Genomic DNA, 22,341 nt, shown 5'->3' with positions numbered 1-22,341 from the left:
CAGTCACTCAGATCCTCATGGTATTGGCCTCCCCGGTCCGTCCTACTCCTGCACCCCCAGGGAAAGGCTAACCCAACATTTCTCTTTTTACAGCTTTTTAATGAGGTGTCATCCAATCGATCAGTAACTGCTGGAAGGCGTCTCAGCTCAGCCACGGGGCTTTTCTGACAGCCTGCGCTCTGCAGCAGCGAGGCCCCTTGGCCGATGCAAGGCAGCAGCGACCACACGTGATCTGGAGCTGAAATCTCCTCCTTGTTTTAAAACAAAGCGCGAGTGTTGCCCCACGCTGCCACTCAGGATGCCCGGAGCAAGACCTCCGCCTCCTATTGCATCTCCTGGAAGAAAGCCAGGATGAGAGTGGAGACCAGTTGGCTTCTCCGCAACAAAAACAGCCAGACTGCCGCACTGACCAAGGACGAACGCAGTGACGCTAAGACAGCAAAGAGCACGGGAGCTCTTGCGATGAGGATCTCCGTACGGCAACGCTGCATTCAGCGCTAGGCTTGACTGGGCCACAAAACTTAAGTGACTCAAGGACCAAGGATGGGGAGCATTAAGGAATCGGTTAATGGGAAAGCCAAGAAGATCAGTGGCCAAAGCGAGGAGGCGAGGCCATGCAAGACTTGAGATGACTCTGCTGAAGCTGTAGAGCTGAAGTTTTCGTGACTGGGGTGAAAGAAAGGCCTGGAGCTGTTTCATGAGCTAGCGCCTTCCCGGGGGACAACGCTCTGTGCTGTTACCATCACAGCACCATCCCCAGCAGCACATGGCCAGCTCCAGAGGATGCTGTTGAGGGGGTCACCGATGCCTGCCTCATTCATTCACAAAGACACCCAGAACTGGAAGAAGCTGATCAACCACCCATGGAGACCCTGCGTGCAGCCAAGCTGGTTTGGCCACTGCTCAGGACAGCTGCGGCTGGTGCTTGGGAGCTTCACAACCTGCTGTCAATCCCAGCCAGGCAGCAGGAGGACTGCTCCATACTGGTTGGACATGTTAATTTTGAGTTGGTTGGAGATTATGCGACATGCATATCTAGAGGGAGACTTACTTATGCCTAGATTGACAATGAGACTAAGACCAGCTGCATCTTGCTTAACCGGTGTGACCATCGGGTATGAGCCAAAACCTATTCATTCATAAGAAAATATAAAAGGAGATTGACTCGTCTTCAGCCCTGACTAAGGGGGGAAACCGCCAACAACCTACATCTTGTGAACTGTGTATAATAATGCAGCTTTTTAAATTCTTTATTGGCCTCCAGAATTCAAATACCCAGGACGGCTCCCGGGATGGTGGAGCAGGCAAAGCAGAGGGAGGGAGCACGAATCTCTGCGGGTGCATCTTCAAGGTGCCTCTCGAGAAAGGCGACGCCACGCACCCAGACGAGGAGCCGAGCTGCATCAGGGGAGGCTGCACTGGGTTTGCACAACCTGAGAAAGTCTCCCGTTGCCGGACCCTGCTCTCCCACCTGCAGCCAGAAGCCCCTTCCCAGTGTCCCCTGGAGAGGTCACTCTGCCACTCAGTCTTCCCAGTCTGGAGCTAAGGAAAATCAACAGCCAGAAGAAAACCATGCAAAGCTGGTTACATTAGAAGGCAACAAAATACCCACCTACTCTAGCCTGATTTTGAATCAGCGTAGCTGAAGGGGGCCTGATATAAGTAGTAAAAAACCCAGATATCTTATGCTAAAAATGATAAGAGTTAGAAATGACGTTAACATTACTGGGCAATGTCTCAGATTTTGTCACAGATAATTCCTGAGATTTGCAACAAGAGCTTTAGAAGTAGAGGAAATATTAAAAGCCTTTAAGGTTTTCTTGCTGCGCTGCCTGGCATTACTGTTTCAGCAGCTTTTTTGGATTTTTTTTTCCCTTCCCCTTTTCATCCTACGATAAAAGTCCAAACAACAATCTCCTGTGAGCAGAAAAAGCTCTCAGACACCACTTCAGAGAAGTTCTCTCTGTCTGCCTTTTCATGCAGCCTGTTTCATTTCACAGGGCAGAAATCGCCGCCTGCCTCGCTCAGGGCAGCACCGCAGAAGCGAAGGAGAGAGGCCCTGCGTGCACGCTGGGGAAGAGGCTTTGGCAACCGCGTTCCAGGGAGCCACGTAACCCGCCAGGGAAGTTTGGGAAACGCAGCCTCAAGGAGAGAGTCAGCTAGGAAAAATCCTTCCTGCAAGTCCTTCAGAAGCCAGGAAGCTCCTGGTGGTGGGATGCATCTTCTTGGCAGGCATTTGGTCAGAGCTAGGTAGCCACCAGGCAGTGAAACAAGGCAGCTGAGCCAGCTGCCGAGGCAGAAGAGGGATGGAGAGAGGGGAACACTTCCCAAAGAGCAGGGAAACTGGAGCTCTGCAATTGAGATCTGGGCTAATCTTATCTAAGGGTTTAGTTTGACATTGCTAACAGAGAGTTAATTGCCAACCACAGAGTTCACATCAGGACCTGAAATACCTCCACTTTGTTGCTGTTTGGTTGATGATCTGAAGCAGGGCAGAGTTGAATGGCTTAAAAAATGGGAAAAAAACATCCACCCTGATTATTGAATTTTGGCAATACATTTCATTTTATAGCAATCTATTTAAATTAAGGCCCTGCTGCCCCTCTCCCAACCAAGAGAATTTAGAAGAGAAAGAGCTAGAGCTGGAAAACCTGACCCGGCGGACGATGGAAGCCTAATGCAGCCTGGCCAGAGCCAAATGGGATCATGAGCAGTATCCATGCTCAGCTGGGGACACGTGCCCCAGCCTTTGCATGGGGGGCATGGAGAGCCCGCCAGGCACCAACCCTCACCTCCAGCCAGCCTGACACTTGAGTTCGTCCTCAAACTGGAGACCACTAGAAGCACCTTCCTCCTTCAAGGGTCATCTGCCTTTTCGCCTCACAAGGAACAGAACATCTGTGGTGCTTTTGGGGGGCAGAAAACACCTGTATTAAGTGCCATTAAGTCTCCCTGAGAGATGATGGTTTACCTTGCCATGTGTTTTACTAGCCAGCCAGCAACAGCACAGCGCTGAGGAGCAACACGCATTTACAGTACTACAAAAGGGGCGCCCTGATGCTTTGCTCCCTTTGATGGCGATCCATAAAGGAGAGAGGTTCCCACACAAGGTACTTTGCTCTAGCGCGGTTTTCCTGCTGTCAGCCTGGTCTGGAGGAGGGACATGCCCTGTCAAAGTCGCTGGTGATTTTTCCCACACAGAAAATGATGCCGTCCTCAAAGATGGGGAAGGGAAGCGGAGATATAGCCTAGTTCCTATCACTGGCTCCATCACTGACACCTCAGGGTGCTCAGGCTCCCCTGGGCAACCCTCCCCCCGTTTCCCTCTTTCTCTCCCTGATTTCCAAAGGACGTTGGTACTGACCCAGCTCTCCATCCTCAGGACCCAGACCGGCTAGTGAGAAGCAGCAGGAGATGGATGAGGAGACCCACTAAAAGCCCCATGTAGCAGCCAGCCCTTGCAAACCTGCTTCAGAGCCTCATGAGGGCTGGGGAGCCTGACAGGAGATATTTCACCTACAAGCAACAGTTGCCACTGCGGGGTCTGGGCAGGTAGTGACAGACCCACTGAGTCTGGCCAAAGACTCCTGGAGAATCAAAGCACAGGTTAGAGAAAAAGAGAGAAAGAGAGAAGGTCCTGCTTCTGGGAAGGCATTTGTTAGGGCTCTCAGCTCCACGTTGCTCCAAAGCAGCTGGTACCAATGGGCTGGGGGAGGATACCATGGCTTGCTTAGCCCTTGTTACACAAGATCACACATTTTGGGAGCATTTACTAAGCTGGGCTTGCCTCCCCTCAGCCATTTGTTCACTCTAGCATGGTGAGACCGATTCAGTGTGGTCTCCTCTTGCAGCCAAACGTTGTCCCCATCCCCTCCACCCTTCTCTTTGAAATGACGGCTGTCCCTTGAGCCTTGACCATGGCCTGGTGTGTTTGCAGACAACCACGCTCCCCAGGCTGCAGACTTTGCTGCCACCCACACAGCCCCAGACCTTGAAAAGGAGCCCTGTTCCTCTTCCTCAAAGCAGAAATTATAAGCCGCCGCTTTTAAAAGAGATATTTCTCCCTTGTGAGTTTGAAGCCAGAAGGTGCACGCCGCTCCAGCAGGACTGCCCTTCCCAAGCCAGGTTCCTTGTTCGCATCTCTGCTTGGAAGGCTTGACTCATCCGTGCAATGAATCACTGCTTCCCACCATGCTCGGAGAGGGCCTTGGCATGTCGGCTCCCTACCTGGTCCCGGCTAGAGCAGCTGTGAAATTCCCAGCCCTGACAGTAGCCCAGGAAGCCCATGTCTGCCTGGCAGCCGGGGGGACGTGAACCAAACCGGCTGACTGAGAAATGCCGAGGCGGGAAGGTGGCAGCTTCCAGCCACCGGTGCATCCGATGGCTCTTGGGAGCTACAGATGATGTGGATCCCCATGCAGAGGGACCAGTCAGTCATTTCCCATGTGACTCAGCAAACGAGAGAGGAAAATCCTCGTCCAGCAAGTGCAGGGATTTAAGGACCACACAGCATGGATAAGTGGAGGCTTTCCTTCTTGAGAGGGGTCAGGCTCTTTGCATTAGCACTAAGCTCACATGCACACACATAACGGGGTGGGAGACCCAGCACGAAACCTGCCAAGCAGAACAGAAAAAACTGCAAGCGAAGGAAATTGCATTTCCAAGATATAGGGAAGAGCCAAGCAATCAAAGCACGGTCCAGAAAGAGGTCGACGACATCCCTTTCATTCTCCGCTCCTCTCCTCTCTTTTCAAGCCGTTTGCTGATTGAGTGCGAGGAAAACTTCCCTGGCATCCATGCAAAAGAGTCTCAGGGCAGTTGGCATGGCTTTTTTTTTTACAGCACGTTTCCCAGCTGGCAGGGCACGCGCAGGGGGAACGGCGGAGAGGCTTGGAAGCGCGTGCGGGCTCATGCCACTCGGCCCGAGGGAGGCAGGAAGAGCTCCACAAAGGCCTCATGCCTCCAGAAGCGCCGAGGCCCCGCCAAGTTCTTTCTGAAAAAACCGCTGCCGCTATTTACCCCTTGGCAGTGCTCTATCTCAACAGCATGCTCCTATTATTATCTGCTGCAATTAAACGATAAAGATATAATTGCCTTATCTGATGGAGCTAGGAGCGGCAGCAAGGCGAGGGCTGGCCGCTGCCTTGTTTGCACAGGCATCCCGGCTGGCATGCAACGGTAGGTTTGGTTTATGCGGCGGACAACGTATTCCTGCTGGTCATTTTAAAGCCTGCCTATCCAAAAGTCTATTCTTTGCCTGAATTGCACCCATTGCAAGCCCAGAAGCAGAGCTTCCGCGCTGGGTTTTTCCTAGTCTAAGTGTAGGGAGCCTCAAGGTATCTGCATATAAAAAGGAGGAGAGGGCCAAAGTCCTCTTCTTATCCTGCCAAGTCCTCTTCTATTTTCCCCTTGGATTTGGGGCATAATAGATGTTATCACACTTTCTTCCCATAGATTACAGCCAAAGAAAAGCCATTCTACAACTAAAGGAGGGAAATCACCTAACCCTTCACCCCAGGGCCAGGTAGGACTCAAAGCAGGTTGTGCGGCTGCCCTTTCCTAGGGAAACCCCTTTCTTAGGGGCAAGCAGCTATTGAACACAGCAGCAATCCAGAATGGGTCATCTCCTGGGAGTGAGACTTGGCCCATTTGGGGCTGGCTCCGCCCTCCTACCAGCCAGCACTGAGGCTCCCTGAAACCCTTCTGCTGCTGGGCTCCCAAAATGGACCTGCTTTCAGCAGACTCAAGGTAATCTCCTCAAGGCAGACGAGGAGGAGGAACGACAGGACCTAACCCCAGTGATGGGCTTCCTCCTCTCATTGAACAAGGCTGTGATGGCAGACTTGCTGCCAGCACAGGTTTCCCTCTCCTGAAGGCTACAGCTCTGTGACTGGCCAATAACCCCTACAATGGGAGAAGGCTCAGAGGGCGAGGTGCCCCACGAAGCTCAGGGGCAGTGTAGGATGCGGCTCACTAACCACAGCTGTTGCACAGAGAACTGACTTTACCTCTAGACAAAGGGGACTGGTGGGTGACCTTTGTTTTAGATAAGTAGCCTTATCCGTTAATTGGACCAGGTGCAAATGTTTCTCCCTGAAGATAGCCAGATCAGCATGGGGGAAGTGTATATGTAGCCCAGCCCAACGTAGAGTATAAAACCTGAACAACTACCAAAGGAATGTCGAAGAGAGCAATGGCCTTGAGCTGGCTTCAACCCACATATTCCTTCCCGGCGAATGGGGATGCCCAGTGTCGTGATGGTGAGCATATTATAGAGACTGGTCATGGGAATCACATTGGTATTGTGATTGAACTGCATACTGCACTTGCTCTATTTTGCTAAGTGTATATGCTTGTATTGTGATTTCAGTATACTGCTGTATCGCTCTGCTAAATCAAAAATCCCGTGTAACATCAAAGTCCCTCAAAGTAAACTTTAATAGTAAGCATTACACTCTCTGGGTGTGGAATATCTAAAAGAACCTGGTCAGAGAGTACTGGACTTGGACAAGCTCGTAACCCGGCAAGAGAGCTGGGCACTCTCAGTGCCCTCTGCCAGCTTCAGACCAGCAGACGGCCAACTTTGAACAGGATCAAAGTGCGCAGAAGAAAGAGGCAGTCTTTCCTCCTCCTACTGCAGTGCATCGGGGAGCAGGAGGCCTTCAGCAGGCACTAACCACATGTTGTACAGCGCGTATAAAAACGACGTTTGAGAGACTTAAGCGCAAGCTTCTGTTTACACTCCTCTTCCCCAGATCTTCCCAGCTCTCTGGTTCAGCATCCCAATGACTAATAGGCTACTTCTGAAAAATTTTCTTATTTTCAGGCTTTCCCTGGGAATACTGGCACTACTCTTCCTAGAGTCATAAACTATTTTCCAAACTACTCCTGCACAAGTCACGCAAATACCAAGGCTATGAGTGGCAAGGACATAGAGGAGCGCCCTTGAGCCGTTCCCGGCATAAGCCCACTGCAGGATCAGCTACCGGCTCGCAAGCCTGCGGCAGCCGGCAGAAGCCACGAGGCAGCCTCCTATCCGCACTGTGCTACCGATACGCCTGGGCTGAGGAAAGGCTCCCTTTTTCCGTGGGAAAATGAAGGACCCATCTGGTTTTCAGGCTCAGTTTTGGAGTCACCTCCACCAAACACGCAACACCTCATTTGCAACAGCAGTCCAAGCTGGGGGACAACATTCCCCAGCGAATGGGGCCACCAGCAGGTGCTGAACCCCAGGACGGGACCGGCCAGGGTGAAACGCTTCTCGATACCACACTTTTATCCCGGGATCCCAGTAGTATACCAAGATTGGCAATAAGCACCAAAACCGGCGCACGTATTTTAGACGCGCCAACCCCCATTTCTCCAGCACCCAACACCTGGGAGCACAGAGAAGTACCGGTACGCAAGCTGTCCTCCTTCCCAGGCACCAGCTGTGTCTGGAAAAAAGCCGGTGCCTGCCGTGAGCCACGGCTGAGCTGGACACGGATGTTCCCAGGGGGTCGCTCAGCTTGCAGCAGGTTCTGTCATCCAATGGGAAACGCTAGGGAGTGTTTCTCATGCTATAATATCCAAGCTGGTGGCTTGATATTTTTATCCATCCGCTCGTAGCTCAGAGAGCTCTCGTGAGTTATTTCAGACTTTTAGAAAAGATTAGCGCCAATTTAATTTGAGTTTTAATTAAACTTGCTCTCCCCAGAACTCTAACTCCCGTGCCATTTTTTCCAGAAGGCCTTTTACTATTTCACCTCCGTGCCAACACTGATCCCGCGAGCTTTCGGCCAAGCGGCATTTGCAGGCCTTAGGGAAGCAAAATACACTCCTCCAAAATCCAATCGGCGTGACGCCGGGCACGAGGGCGGGTGCGGAAAAAGGGAGGCAGGGACTGCACAGGGCAGGGAAAACCAGACGAAAAACGCTCACCGCCAAGAGATTTCCTGAAGGGGCTCCAGATTGCTCCGTGAGCCCCGCGGCATCGCCCTCGGGCCGGGGCATCTCTCCGCGGGAGCGGAGGACCGCAGGGCCGCGCCACCTCCCAGCGCGAGCGGCTCCCGCGGAGCCGGCAGCCGCAAGAAAGGCCCAATGCAAATCAGACCCTTCGCGCTCTTCCCCTTTTAATAACCCAAGGTGTTACCAGCAACACTGCTAGAGATTTTTATCTCCGCAGCACCTTTCAAGAGCGCCAATTTGTTTTTCTTGGAGATCGCATTGTGTTTTATTAAAGCTGACACCGAAGAGGCAAAGGAGACATTCTGGGCCCAGAACAAAAATATCCCGTTTAAATACTCAGAATTATTTTCTTGGAAATGGTTCGCCTTTGACTTTAATTAAGCTCTCCCCAGGCTCACAAGCTTGGCATGCTTGGCTTTAAGGCGAGTTTAATCCCAGACAAGTCTTCCCCACCCCCTAGCGCTCCCAGCTTCCATTGTTTACATAAAGCTTCAGAAATAAACGTGCTTTTGTGAAAATACGTGGATTAAGAGCTGGCCAGGGATCAAGAACATCTCGCCTGCTGATGTTCCCCCTTCGCCGATAGCTGGCTGAACAGCAAGTGTTTCTGTAGCCCGGCGCGGTCACCGCCGCGGCGCCCCGGCGGCGATGCAGCCCCGGGGTGGTGCCGCGAGACCCAGCCCGCTCGCTCCCCACAGGGCTGGATAGGGCCCCCAGCGGGCAGGACGGCCACGGGCCGAGCCTTCGAGGTGCCCTGCGTCCAGCCACGCGGGTCGTCCTCAGCGCCCAGCCCTAGCCTCCCCGATGAAGCGGCAAGGCAGATTTTCAGTTCTGCAGCACAAACGCCGGATGAGGAACGGGTGAGATCTCTGTCCGGTGCCCGGCTCTGCCGCAAACCTCCTGTTTGATCTTCGGCGCGCCGTTCAGCTCGCTGGAGCCGTGGCTCTGCATCTATTAAATTAAAAAAAAAAGATGCACCGCAACCTCTCTGGCTCTTGAGCCTGCAAGCTCCAGAGAACAAGCAGCGACTCCGACCAAGTGCAATTTGTATCTGCCGAGCCTTACGCAATCGCGCTGAGCTCTGGGCACGGCTCTAATATCAATAATTACACCCCCCATGGTAGAAGCACATGAGGATGATTGCAACGTTAAGCCCTCAAAAGTTGGGAAATCCCAGGATGAAGCTTGTCTGGGCAACCTCAATTCATCATCTTGGGCATATACATTATGTAATTACAGTCAATCTTTAATCACAGGCTGTTTTGTCCAGAGGACCCAATTCAGGCGGTGCACACGAGGTACGATGCTCATTTAATAAATAGCCATTACGTTGTCTTTGCACCTCGCCGTTCGGTGCCTGGTTGCAGCCTTTGCTAGCTGAGCACCTCCGCAGTCCTGCAACAGAGCTCGCGGCGCTTCTAGCAGGGCTTGATATAAGCCTTGAAATGCCTGACTGCCTGGCAAGCACGAACACACACGCTCGCACAATATCCCCCTCAGAGGGAAGGATTTAATCTCCATTTTACGCACGGGAAAGGAGGGCAGGCAGATTAAGGCCAAAAGCCTAAAACAAACGCTTTGTTTAGGCGCCTGGTTGGGGAGGCGCAGAAGCAGGAGTCTGCGGGATGCTCCTGGCCGGGTAAGCTCGCTCTCCGGCCTCGCCGGCCTCCTGGCTCTCAGCCCCGCGATCTTGAACCACCCCGTCCCCAAGCGCCGGATTCAGCCCGTCTCTCCCACCCCGGGGCCGCAGGTCCCGCTTCAACCCCCCCCCCACAATTGCTCATCTGCCCTCAGAGAGCGAATCCGCGTCCCGCCAAGCCGGATAACGGCGAGGGGCTGCAATCAGTGGCTTGCGCTCCGGGCACCGGGCGAGCGTCGCTGCTGCTCCCCGCGGAGGGATGCCGGCCCCAGCGCTCACGCTGGGCGAACCCCAGCAAGTTGCACCACGCAGCGAGCATGAGCGCGCGCCGTTCTTGGAGAAGCAAGGCGCTTCCAGCGGGAGAGCAGATGGGCTGCGCCGCGGGAAGCCAACGCTTCGGGGCCCCGGGCAACGCAACGCACGGCGGATCTGCCCTTCCTCTGGGTTAAAAACCCAAACCAAAACAAAACCCAACCTGCAGTTCTCACTAAGCTCCTAAATCCCAGTGCAGAGCGCTGAAAGAAAAGGAGAGGAGGGAACACGGTCCCGTGACCATGCACACCACTGCCGTCCCCATCCTTTGCCCTTGCACCTCGCTCAGCGCCTCCGCCGGCGCATTTTGCAGGCTGCAGCGCATCGATGCTGCCAATGCACCAGCGACGGTTTTGCGAGGCCGCGCTCCAGGGCTGTGCTGCGAGGGAAAGGGCAGGCGAGGAGCTCGGTGCCAGCCGAGCCCCGCGGACGCCGCAGCGAGGTTGGGCTCCCGCCGGAGCCGCGCGGTGCCAGCCGTGACTCACCGCCCCGCCGCGCGCAGCCCGTGTCCCGCCAGGCAAGCAGTGTCTTGCAGCCTCCGAGGTCACATTTCCCCCCCCCCCCCAACACACTACCGCTTGTAATCAGCATGGTAACGCAACGCTCCCTTCTCCTGCCCTGAAGGCAAGGGGCTTTGATCCAGCGGAGCAGCTCATTTGAGCGCAAAGCTTGGCCTCGGGTGCTGGTAGCACACCCACGCTTGCTTCGTGCTCGCGCTCCCCTTCCGCGGTGCGAGCTGTGCCCGTCACCTCCAGGCCCGGCTCGTGGGGCGGCGTGGGCACGCGGAGCGGGGACCATCCTGTCCTTGACTCCTCGGCGGAGGGGACACGCCGCTGCCAAAGGGAAGCCAGAGCAGCAACCTTCTCCCAGGTGGTTGGGGACTGACTCGAAGGGGTCTGAGAAAGGCAGCCTGGAAAAACTGCTATACTCTGTGGAGCAACCAACGTATGGTGGATTCCTAAAGGTGCTTCCACTTGCACTGGCTAATTTTTAGGGATCCACAAATAAAAGAGGGTTTAAAAAAAAAGGCTGAAAGACTGCTAATCCAAAACGTGGTTGTAACACCCACCATCTCCAAGGCTGCGTCTCTGATCCAAGGGGCGTGCGAGAAGGGCGGATTAAGAAGTGGCAAGAAACTCGCTCCCCTGCGGTTTCTGCTGTAACCCAGCCGGTTTGCACGCAGCAACGCCGCGGGGCGTTTGACTCGCGGCTGCCCGGCGTGGAGGAATGACACCGCTGCGTCTTTAACGGGCTGCGTGCTTGCAGCACCTGGCAGGACCTGTTGTACGAGGTGCCTGGGAGATATTTGAACCGTGTACAAATGAAAGCATGTTGTAGCAATTCAGAGCACACGTCATGCGGGTTTTGCAACCGCCCCAACTGTCTTGGGGTGGATGAACGGAAATAGCCCAGAGTGAACCAAGCTTCCCCTCGGCCCCAGCCACCTGATCGTGCACGCCGACGGCCGGCACGAGAACCGGCCCAGCGTTAAACCCAGCAGGAACGCCGGCCGTGTCCCGGGCATTACACACACATCCCTTTTTTTCCTCAAGGGCTAAATGCCAAAAGGCAGCATCTCCTTCCATTGAAAGATGGAATAATCAGTCCTTCTAGGAATAGAAGGGAAAAAAAAACAGGGCTGTATTGGTGAAGCATTTTTTGCATGCGTATATTAGCATATAGAGAGCGGGAGGGTACACGGTCCTCTTCCCGTTCATCTTCAGGGCATGAAAACCCTGGAAAAGTGATTCCCCATGAAAACCACTGGCTGGAAGAGGCCTCCTCCTCCTCCAGTGCTGAATCAAGACAGGTCAGGGTGCTCGGCCACATCCCACGGCCTTGGTAACAGTCTGAGAAATACCTGCAGCCTCCTCTGCGCCTGCTCAGCCTGTATGAGAAGCTGGAGGACTCCCCGGCCCCAGGAGGTGATGAGGAGACCATCAGGGTAGATGATGGGCTTCACCCGATTTTGGTGAAGCCCTTCAGAAAATCAGGGAATCTGTTAACGAGATCTCCCAGATTCCAGCCCAAAGTGGGCCAAATCCCAAGCTACAGAGGATGGGGGAAACCTCGGTGGTTTCTAGCCAAGCTAATGTGGAGATGGAGAAGTTGTCTCCCCACATAGTCGAGCTCTCCCGTTAGATGGCGCATCATTTAAGTCTTCAGATTTTCGCACAGATGCACTGCCAATCTAGCTGTTGACACGAATTTAGCATCGCTCTGGCAGAGATCCCAAAGAGTCACTAGCATGAAAAAGCAAAAGGTTACCCAGTCCCTACATTCAGATGGTGCCAACCGAAAGCACTTGCTCCAAATCCAGAAAACAAATTCCTCTAGACACTGCAGCTACCAGCGAGCACGTCCCACCAGGATTAGCTCCCCATTAACACTATAATATCATAGCTTGTTTACTGCCACCCATGCCCCAAGCATTAATTTCCCCCTGCTCACTGCAGGTTACGAAAACAGACTTCAGACATTCCTTCAGGGACTTTCCAAAGCAAACAGGGCATTGCTGCAGAGCAAACCGAAATGGCGCGGTGCTCAGCCCTGCTGACGCCGGTGGGTTCCCAACCGCTCACGCTTACAGCTAAGGACAGCCGGCTGCACGCTCAAGATACAGGTTATTCCTCTTTCCCACAGCTCCCCTAGAAACTCTACTGGTGAGCCTGTAGCCCTGGCTCCCAACTCCATCCAGGGTTGTCTCCAGCCCATTACTTTACTTGCAGCACTGGGAGAAGGTGCCCATCAGACAGAGCTCACTGCTAAAGAGACACAAACTGCTACAGCCTCCCCACAAATCTCCAGTTTGGAGCTCCCAGGCCCACTGCTTTTGCCACATCTGAGCCAAGAAACAACTCAGATTTCCACTGAACTGCCCCACCAGGGAAAACGCCCCAAACGCAGTCAGTATTTGGTCCGTAAGGGGCTGCTACTGCTGTGAGCTCACACTGCCGTTGCTTCGCTCCGATGGAGTGGGCGAGATCTCTGGTGTCCCGGCTTCTGGGGCCCACGGTCACTAATCAGCTCCTTTTGGGACAAAAGCGCTCTGACTCCTAATATCAAGATACAGAGGAAACTGAGCTCTTCACTGAACACTACCAGGGAAGCCAAATGCCTCCAGAAAACTCAACGCAGAGGTTTGCTGCTCCAGCGTCAGCCACTGCCGCACCACCGGACTTGGGGCAAACCCTTTAATGCTCCACACTGCAAGACCTGCCTATCCATGAGATGGGAAGATGACTTTTCCTCCTGCTTGCCCTTCTCTCCTAGCGCATGGTAAGACTGAACGCCTAACGATGCCACCTGGCAAGTCAGATGAGCCTCCTCCAACAGCCCAACGTGACGCTGCCGGACACGGCCCTCACGTGGCCAACCCAGCCCGGGACTGCTCTCCTGCCTTGGATATGGGAGATTCCACAACGCACACCAGAGCTCAGCGCATGTGGCTGTACATTGCCAACTATATAAATCAACGCGCACGATAAAGAGAGAGGGAGACGGCACAGAAGCGCTGCCCCGAGGAGATGAGCAGCAAGGGTGGCCGTGGAGGTACGAGGCAACACCCTCGCTAGTCATGCACGAACCATCTCACTCAACTGGAATTGCTTTCCTCCTCCCAGAGGACCGCAGCAGAGATCAGCAGGGCTGGCATCTCCTTCCAGGTAGAGAGTTTCCCCTAACCAGACAGTTCAGGTCTATTTTAAGATTCTACCACTCAACCGCCCCAGATCATTTCACATTGTAACATTACTTGGCCTGCTTTCGGACAGGCAGGGTACGCAATCTCCAATGCCCTGGTGCCATATCACACCCTTTCTTACAAAGGCCGGCTGTAAAAGATTTCTGATTTACATTGCCTCTCCTGGTGTCCAAGTCCTGCTCCTTCGTGTTGACTTGACGTATTCCTGGAATTCCCTGAGAAGGGAAAATGAAACTGCTCCTCCCTTTCCTCGTACAAAGCACTTCCACTTTCTGTTAAATTCCCTGCTGTGCTCAGCTTCACAAAGCTACACTGAAAGCTTTGGTCACATTTGAAAGCGGAAACAAAGTTATTTTTGAAGAAGACTTAAGGAACAAAACAAGCCGGGCACTGGCTTTGTGAAATACTCCTTCAGACAGATGCCTAAGAGGTTTTGCTAATACATCTACAAGCCCAAAGAGTCAGTGTTTTTAGATTCCCCATCTCAGGTCCTACCAAAAATGCTGGTTACCCCACACAGTATCATCGGGATTTGAGGTACAAGGAACCGATGCTGCACTGAACTGGCGCTCGAGGCAGCTTGCGAGCGCCGCATCCGTTGGAGACGTGTATCACATCCCCCTGGAGGACACGTGTTGGCCAACTGTTGGCTCCTGCGGGTGGGCAGACGTAAGCGTCATTGCCCCTGCGACGTTGGTAGATCTTCCAAGTCGCGAGGGCTTCAGGCAGGCCCTGCGAGCTGGCTATCAGCGCTCCTGACAGCTGGCACAGGGTGCTTCCCACCCACACAGGGCCACCTTAATGGGATTAAAAATCCAGGGGGGCACAGCCCTGGCAACGGAGCGGAAATTTGGCATCCAAAAAACCCAAGCAGGGTAATTTCAGAAGAAGTCTTCCTTGGTTGAAGAAAAATCACCTGGGCTCATTTCAAACTGATTTACACAATCAGTGTAAATCAGGGCTGGGGGAAGGCCACAGTTTGGTAGGGGGGATTTGGGGGTGATTCAGTGCTGCCCAAGCAAGGAGGGGAGAAAGGGTAGGGAAAGAGTCCAAGAAACAAGGCCAAAAAAAAGCAAGAATTGCACTTTGTTAAGTGTAATAACCAGAAACTTTCAATAAATATTTGGGGGGGGGGGGCGGCCTTGCTGTCTGGAAGTTTCTGAAAAGGCTGAAATGGGCTCAAATCACAGCAAGGTTCTGTTGTTTGTTTTGCTGCAACTGAAATGACCAAAAAAAGAAAATAAAAGAATGGGGGACGATTGTGCAATGCCCAATCTCTTTGTGCAAAAGAGACCCACTGGAGACCACTTCTTACTTATTATAGCGAGATCATGGGAGTTGCCACCACTTCAGGACGATGATCACTGGGAAATACGACCGAGACTGAAGCATCCCCTTTGCTGTCTGGTGGAGGACACTTAAAAGGAAGCTAAAATCCTTAAAATGGCAAGTGTGCTAACTGAGAGGGCCCCCACGCAGGCTGCTTCTCCGCCGTCCCTGTGCAGTACATTGCGTACACAGCCCAACCATGCTGCTAATCCTGCAGTCATCCTCGGTGCGTTCGGGTTGTTTTTCTTCCCTCCCCTCCATTTCAACTACTGGAAAATGCAGAAAGGCTTTGCAAAGCTTTTCCTTGCTGAGAAGAAAATGGGAGAAAGGCTCAAAATGGTGAGTTTGGCATGGGATTGCTCGCAGACCGCGCATGCTCAAAAGCAAACCCCAGCGGGGCTGGTGCAATCCTCTCGCCCTGGGCGGATGGGATCCCCCCTTCGCCTTGACGTTCACCCTTCAGAAATATCAGCACCACCTGCAAACAGAGCAGGAGGCCCACTTCCCTTCACAAGAACCTCCCTTAGCGCAGCGCTCCTGGGTACCTGCAACCGTAATCACTTAAAACGGCCTGAAGCCAGAACAGCGGGAGCCAGCTCAACAACCCGCGAGCGTTTCGGGCCGTTTTACAGGCCCTGGGCTACCCAGGCTGGGGCTAGCGCACCTACACGGACCAAGGGCAGACCCAAGCCTGTCTTAGCAGTGGCCAGAAGCTGGTCAGGGCACCCAGGGCATCTGAAATGCCACAGGAAGGGGTATTTAAATAACTGAATCCTACCCTGAAGGATACATTGATTTTTGGGTTAGCCATTAAAAAAAAAAAAAGAAAGCTTGTTTGGATAGGGGGTTGCATCATCCAGTGGTTACAACGGGGCCCTAGGCAAGACGGCAGGTCAGAAAATCCAGCGGTGCTGCCCGGCCTTACCCTAGGCAAGCACGGGAAGGGTTTTGAGAGCCGTCTGTCGCCCGTTTCAACAGGGGTGGGAGATTCCCGCCAGCATCGGGGAGACGGGGAGACCAACGCTGGACCAGCCCCACTGGCAGAAAACGGAAGAGGGATCTTAAGAAGCGTCTCTGGGACACATCTCCTTGCCGGTGGCTTGGAGGAGGGCCGGTGGCTTGGAGGAGGACTGGCGGCGAGGACGTCTGCCGGGTGCTCCTGGGTGGCAACGTGCCTCGGTCAAAGCACCTGGGAAATGGTGCTGAGCGCTGCTCCCACAGCGAGTGCCTGCGCGGGGGGCTCGGGGGCCAGCGGGCTGGTGGGCGAGCAGTGGTACCAAGTGACCTCCGCAATTAACACAAGCGTCACCTCCAGGGGATCTGCATAAGGAGGGCACATCCGCAGTGCCACCTTCAGGGGAAGCCCTCCCAGGCCCAAGCACCGAGCGATAAAGCTTACCACGCATGGCAGACATGACAAAGGGTTATTAATGGTTGTTAATTTGATTTTAGCAGCGCCAGGAAAAGGACCTCTCCGTGACCAGCGATAACCGTGTGCAGCAAATTATTTTTTCGAGCACCAAGCAGGACTGAAACAACGACTCTCTTGTCCAACTTGCGATACCCCAAAGTCGGCTAGGTGGAATTGCCCTCTGAGCCCCTCAGCCTAACCTCCACCCAAGGGACGGGTAGCAGCAACCAGAGATCGCTGAGCACTTTTGGTTACTCCTTACGCCAGCTTTTCCAGGCTCCTCACAAAAAACCCACCCACTCCTGCAGGCCCAAATCTAATGCCGTGGCTAGACGTCTCTCCTCCCGTGAGGCTAAAGAAAGCGCGTTTTAGCGACGGCCGTTCCCACTCGATTTTCACGGCTCTTTACAACAGCAGCCCTGCGGGACGACCTGATCCCACCTGCGCTGCGAAAAACTGCTACGGTTCAGTTGAGACCAGATTCAAAAATCTCCTCTTGCAGTCAGTCGACTCTGTCCTCAGAGCCGCCCTTCTCCGTCTGCAGAGACCACGGAGAGGGCGCCAGGCCTGGGACTCTTCCGTGCGCACCACGAGTCAGCCCCGGCTTCCCCTCCTGACCTTTCAGTATTATTATTATTACCTAAACGCTTTGCTTCTTCCAAAGCAACAAACTCCCTCCTTCTTACCAAGCCTTTTCCTCGCCTTAAGATGTTTTAATAAAAAAAAAACCAAAACCCCAAAACTGCGAAGCAGCCTGTGAACCTTCCAGATTTGGCACGGACCAAGTCCCCGGGCTCAGCCCACAGCGTCTGGCTGCCGGACCGAGACGGGGAAGAGCGGCTCCAAGCTCTTGGTGGGTGGCAGGAGCGGAGAGCGCGGCTGGCGGGCACGCGGAGCCCGTCCCGCCGGCAGAGGCGGCCCGAGGAGCCGCGGGCAACCGACAGCCGCTTCTCGGCGCGCTTGCAGCTCCCCGTCCGAGCAAACGCAACATTAAATATTAAGCAAAGGGAGTTAATCTGTACCTAGGACCTCGAAACACAGAGCGGGAGGGGGAGAAGCGAAATCACGGAAAAAGAGAAATCACTCGGCCCCGCTCTCGCCGCCGCTCCCCCGCGAGCGCCAGCAGCGTCCCCTTTTTTGCGGCGGACGCCCCGCAAGGACCAAACCCCGGGGGGAAGGCCCCGGCGCTCGCTGCCGGGACGTGTCCAGGAGGTGCTGGCGGCCGACGTTCCCCGCGCGGAAGGGCGACCCGTGCCGGGGACGGGGGGGACGTTCGATACCACTGGAGGGAAATCAGCCCGTTCACCTCTCCGACATGGCTCAGCACCTCTGCAGCGGGAGCAGAGCAGCGGTTTTCCGGCCGAGCGCTCCCGTGCATTTTTCTGCCCGCGTCGGCGTCTCCCGACGGTTCCCCCCGCCCCGAAAGAAAACAAACCCCGAAAGCACAGAGCGGGCCTCGCGACAGTCCCGTCTCCGGCCTCACGCTGCTACGGGGTACGGCGCCGGTCACGGGGGCTTGCTTGTTTACGGCCAGCGTCGCAGCACATGTCTTTAAACAAAGGCGCCTATGCGTTCGCCGTCTTGTTGGGGGGGGGGTTTGCTTTGAAAGCCTGACCCCGCGTCTGAACTCCGAGGCTCCGGCGGGCCGCAAGATCAAACGCGCGCCAACGTGACCCTCCGCAAACAAGAAATACACCCTGATAATTATAGCCGCCCGCGCGCCGGGGGCGGCTATTGTTTGGCTCAGCCTCGCGCCCGCTTCCGCAGGCGCCCTCTTTTTCCAAGGGACGCCGAGCTCGCCTAGAGCGCGGGCGGCCCTGCCGGCTGTCTCCAAAACCCCTCTTTGATGCAGCGCCCCCCCCCCGACCCCGTCCCCCTCCCCGAGAACAGACAGCCGAGCAAGCTGAGCCAAGAGACCGGGGCGATGACGCCTGCGGCGGGTCCGGGGCCTCGCGGCGGCCCCGCTCCCGCTTCGCCCAGGCAGAGCCGGCACCGCTCCCGGCCGGCGTGGAGGGGAGCGGACGAGCGCGGGAGGAGAGGCGGCCGGCGCCGCTCCGGCCGGCCGGCAAGGCCAGCGCGCCGAGCGCTTGCGAGCGGGCTGCACTGCTTTCCGGGATCGCGTTCGCATGCAAACAACTGCCGGGGTGGAGGGGAGCGGGGCGGGGGGGTGGGAATTATGCAAGCGTGAAGAGGGAGGGATGGCAGCGCCGGGGCCGGCGGGGAGGGAGGCGGGGGAGGCCGGGCCGGCTGCAGGAGGCCCCCGAGCTGTACACGCGCTGCCCTACGTCTCCCCGGCAGGCAAGCTGCAGCCCGGAGATTTATCGCCGCTGCTAACGAGCCGGCACGTACGGTATCGATCACGGAAACCCTCCGAGGAGGTCTGCCCCGGCGCTCTTCGGGATGCTCTCCCTGCCGGCGGCAGCGCGGACCGACTCCACCGGGCTGGGAGGAGGCAGGGAAGAGGAGACGCCGCGCCGGGCGGTGCGAGCCGCTTGGTTCTTCGCGTCCCTCCTAGGTGGTTTTCCGAAGCCGACGGCAACCGCCCGAGCTCGTACGCCGAAACGTCCGAGCGCAAAGGCTGCCGCGAGGAGCCGCGTGCCGGCCGCCCGCGGCGCGGCGCGCCGGAAGAGCAGCGAGCCCAGCCAGCGCTCCCGCAGCCGCAGCCTCGCTGAGGAGCAACGCCGGGCCAGCGTGCCAGAGGACATGTATTATTAACGGCCTCGGACCAAAATGCATATTCGTCACCGAGGCAATTTAATTACCGAGCACGGGCTCACCTCGCACGCCTACACGCCTTTCTTTTTAGAGGCCTCTGTGCGGTCATACCCATAAATAAATAGATTTTGAGAGCAGGAGACAGATGCTGACTCCTACAGACTCTGTCTTGGGCATGTAGCCTTTAAACCACCAAAACTTTCATTATTTAATTTCTTTTGTTACGACTTCTGCCTTTACAGCTGTGCCTTAGGCTTTCTAGATACGATCGCAGAGAGCAGGAAACAGGCAACTGCGTGATGAGTTTCCTGGAGATCCGACACACACATATGCGCAACACCTTATATACTCCATCAATCACAGTAATTAAAATTATCCGTACATTCCCAGCTCTGTGCAGCACTGTTACTGCCCTTAATTACAGGAGCACATCACTCCTCCGGTAACAATATCACATAGTTAATTCTCGCTCCTTAGATGTGGTCTAGCTTGGAATTTATTGTATTCTTGCACCTTCGCGGCTGCTAGCAGATGTGTTCGGTGAGCGAAGGGAAGGCAGGCAGCTCCGCCGCCGGTGGTCCCCAAAACAAGACTTTGATGTCTTTAACAAGACTTTAACAAGACCTTATGCAGCCCCCCGACGCTGCCTCTCTCCCCGGCCGCCAGCACCTGCCCGGCAGCACCATCCCACTTCGGCTTCTGACCGTTGCCAGCGTCCCATTAAAACGTGCAGAGTTACAACACCATTATTAGGAGTTTCCCCCCAGTTCTCGCCGTGGGTTTTCATCAGGAAGATTGCTGTGACCTTTTCGTCCAGAGTAACGCGACACGGGACCCCAGGCTGAGCCTCCTGACAGCGCAGGGCAGTCGTGTCCGTCGCTGCCCGGCTCGCTGGCCCACCCCTGTCGCCCCAGCAGGCTCGAGGCCCTCTGCCAAGGCTGTTCAAACAGTGGGGTCTTTGCAGAGAGAAATGTCCCTTCTCCGTGTCCATGCGCAACACAGCCCTCACCTCAGCTGAGGTCTCTAGGTGCTACCGAAATGCACGGTTACGCACAGTTTGCCGTTCTTATTGTTAAAGACCATCGAATATTACAGACCCTCCTCCACCTCCGTGCAAGCGTACGGAGATAACGCTACCGGACCTCACCTACGTAACTGAACGGATACAGCTGCTGCGACGCGTGGCTGCAAGACAGATGCTCTTCTTGCAGCCACCCCCAAGCGCGATTCAGCAGATAAGGCAGAAACAGAGTTTAAAAAAAAGAAAAAGTAACAACAATTATGGAAAAAACAAACAGACCAACCAACAAACAGGTAGCTCACTCACATCAGTTGATTCGCACTATCACCCTTACTCCAAAACCCATCAGGCTGGACTAGCTGAGGGCACGCTTTTCAGATGAATTACTTTTAATTGACTGCATAGCAGCTTAGAAACATCTGATACGGTTGCAGATAAATATAGCAAGGACTGCAGGGGGGGAGGCAGGGAGCGATCACAGTTCAACGCATCCGAGAAGCAGCTTCCAGCTCCGCTGCATACTTGTGAAAGGGCCTGCGCTCCAGGAGGCGAAGCTACCCGGGCGAGCGCACCTCAACCCCGCCGCCTTGGCAGCGCAACCCTGCCTCGGCCCCGGGGGGGCAGGCAACTGCCGAGGTGCTGACAGCTCTTTTCTCAAAGGCGGGGAGAGGCGCCGGGGCTGGCAGCCGGCACGGCTCGCTGGGCACCAGCCTGCGGGCTGCGCAGCCCCCCTTTCCCCCTCCATCCACCCTCACCTGTTTTGAACTCCAGCGTGGGGTCCTTCTCTCCGGGGCCCAGGTCGCTCTGCAGCATCATGTAGAGGATCCCGAAGGAGTTGTGGATGCCGAAGATGGAGCCGTTGCACCAGGTGGCGGCGAAGACCACGACCCAGCCGAAGCCGCCGTCGGGGGGCTGGAAGGGCGCGGCGGCGGCGGCGGCGGCGGCGGCGGCGGCGGGGGGGGGCCCCGGCGCGGCCCCGGCCCCGGCCCCGGCCCCGGCCCCGGCCCGCGGCTCGCCCTCGCCCTCGCCCGCCGCCGCCGCCGCCGCCGCCGGCCCCTTGTCGCCCGCCGCCTGCCCGCGCTGCGCCATCGCGGCCGCGCTCCGGCCGCCGCTCGCCGCCCGACTGCCCCGCAGCCGGTCCCACATGCCCGCCGGCCCCCCCGCCCGGCCCCCCCTTCCTCCTCCTCCTCCTCCTCCTCCTCCTGCCGCAGCCTCACTCCCCGCCTCCCCTCCGCCGCCTCCATCCTCCTCCTCCTCCTCCTCCTCCATCGCTGCTCGGCCCCGGCCCCGGCTCCTACCTGCGGCGGCGGCGCCGAGCGCCCCCCTCACCCCGCTCACGGGGCTCAGAGCCGGCCCCGGCCCCGGCCCCGCACCGCCCGCCGCCGCATGCTGCGGCCGGCGCAGCCCCCACCCCGCCGCCGGGGCGGGCCCCCGCCGGCGCCGCCCCTCACCGCGCCGCGCGGCGCCGGGGGCTCCCGCCGCCGGTGGTGGCGGGGGGGGGGGGGCACAGAGGGGCCCCCCCGCCAGCTAAATCGGGTGACTGTCTGCTGCGCTGCCCTGCGGGCTGCTGCTGCTGCGGGGGGTGGGGGGGTGGGAACCTCCTCACCCACCGCTGGCAGAAACAGATGTTCGGCAGCCGGTTTCGCTGCCCGACACAAGTGACGTGCCCAGAGCAGGCCAAACAGGTAGCCAGAGGCAGCCTCGGCAAGGATATTTGTTTTATTCCGTGCTGCTTCTGCCAGCGCGCCTTTCGGCTTGCCGGGATCCCCTACCCAGGAAAGTTTTGAGAGCGTTTTTATAACAACAGCCCGGAGCCAGGCGGGCTCACTTGCTGCCTGGTGGCGGGCCCTGCGAAGCCGGGAGCCTGCTGCTTCCTTACGGCTTTGGGGAGCTACGCGAGGTTCCCGAGAGGCAGCCGCTGCGCCCAAACTGCTCCCGCGCGGGTCTTTGCTGAGCAGGATGGGCGAGCTGACGGTGTCGCTCCCCAAAGCCGTGCGGGGCTTGGAGCCGAGGCCCTACGAACCGGGGGGCGAGCTGCTCCCTTTGCGTTTATCTGGTTTGAAAGAGCTCTCCCTTTCCTGTTCTTTCAAGAGATAATTACAAACCCGGCAATATATTAAAGCCTGTCTTTTAACACGCTGAAGTTGTTTGCGCTCTTATATATGCCAAGTCCAACTTGTTATTCTTTCTTTACCCTGATGTCTGTGTCAGTGGCAGATTCCTATCAGAGTAAAATAATATATCCCAACCTCATAGTGATCTTT

General features: G+C 56.2%; 1 protein-coding gene across 1 annotated transcript in view; it reads right to left on the bottom strand.

Annotated features, from left to right (window-relative positions):
- SLC16A2 (solute carrier family 16 member 2) overlaps positions 1-21,223 on the bottom strand; it is a 54,410-nt gene extending 33,187 nt beyond the window's left edge. Inside the window, exon 1 of the mRNA XM_068956702.1 lies at positions 20,833-21,223. Coding sequence (XP_068812803.1) covers positions 20,833-21,223 — 391 coding nt within the window. The remainder of the gene's footprint in view (positions 1-20,832) is intronic.
- Positions 21,224-22,341: the final 1,118 nt, after the last annotated feature.

This window comes from Struthio camelus, chromosome 11, assembly GCF_040807025.1.
Source record: "Struthio camelus isolate bStrCam1 chromosome 11, bStrCam1.hap1, whole genome shotgun sequence".
Lineage (NCBI taxonomy): Eukaryota > Metazoa > Chordata > Aves > Struthioniformes > Struthionidae > Struthio > Struthio camelus.
The sequence above is the reverse complement of the archived record's forward strand: the minus strand, read 5'-3'. Positions and strand labels throughout refer to the sequence as shown.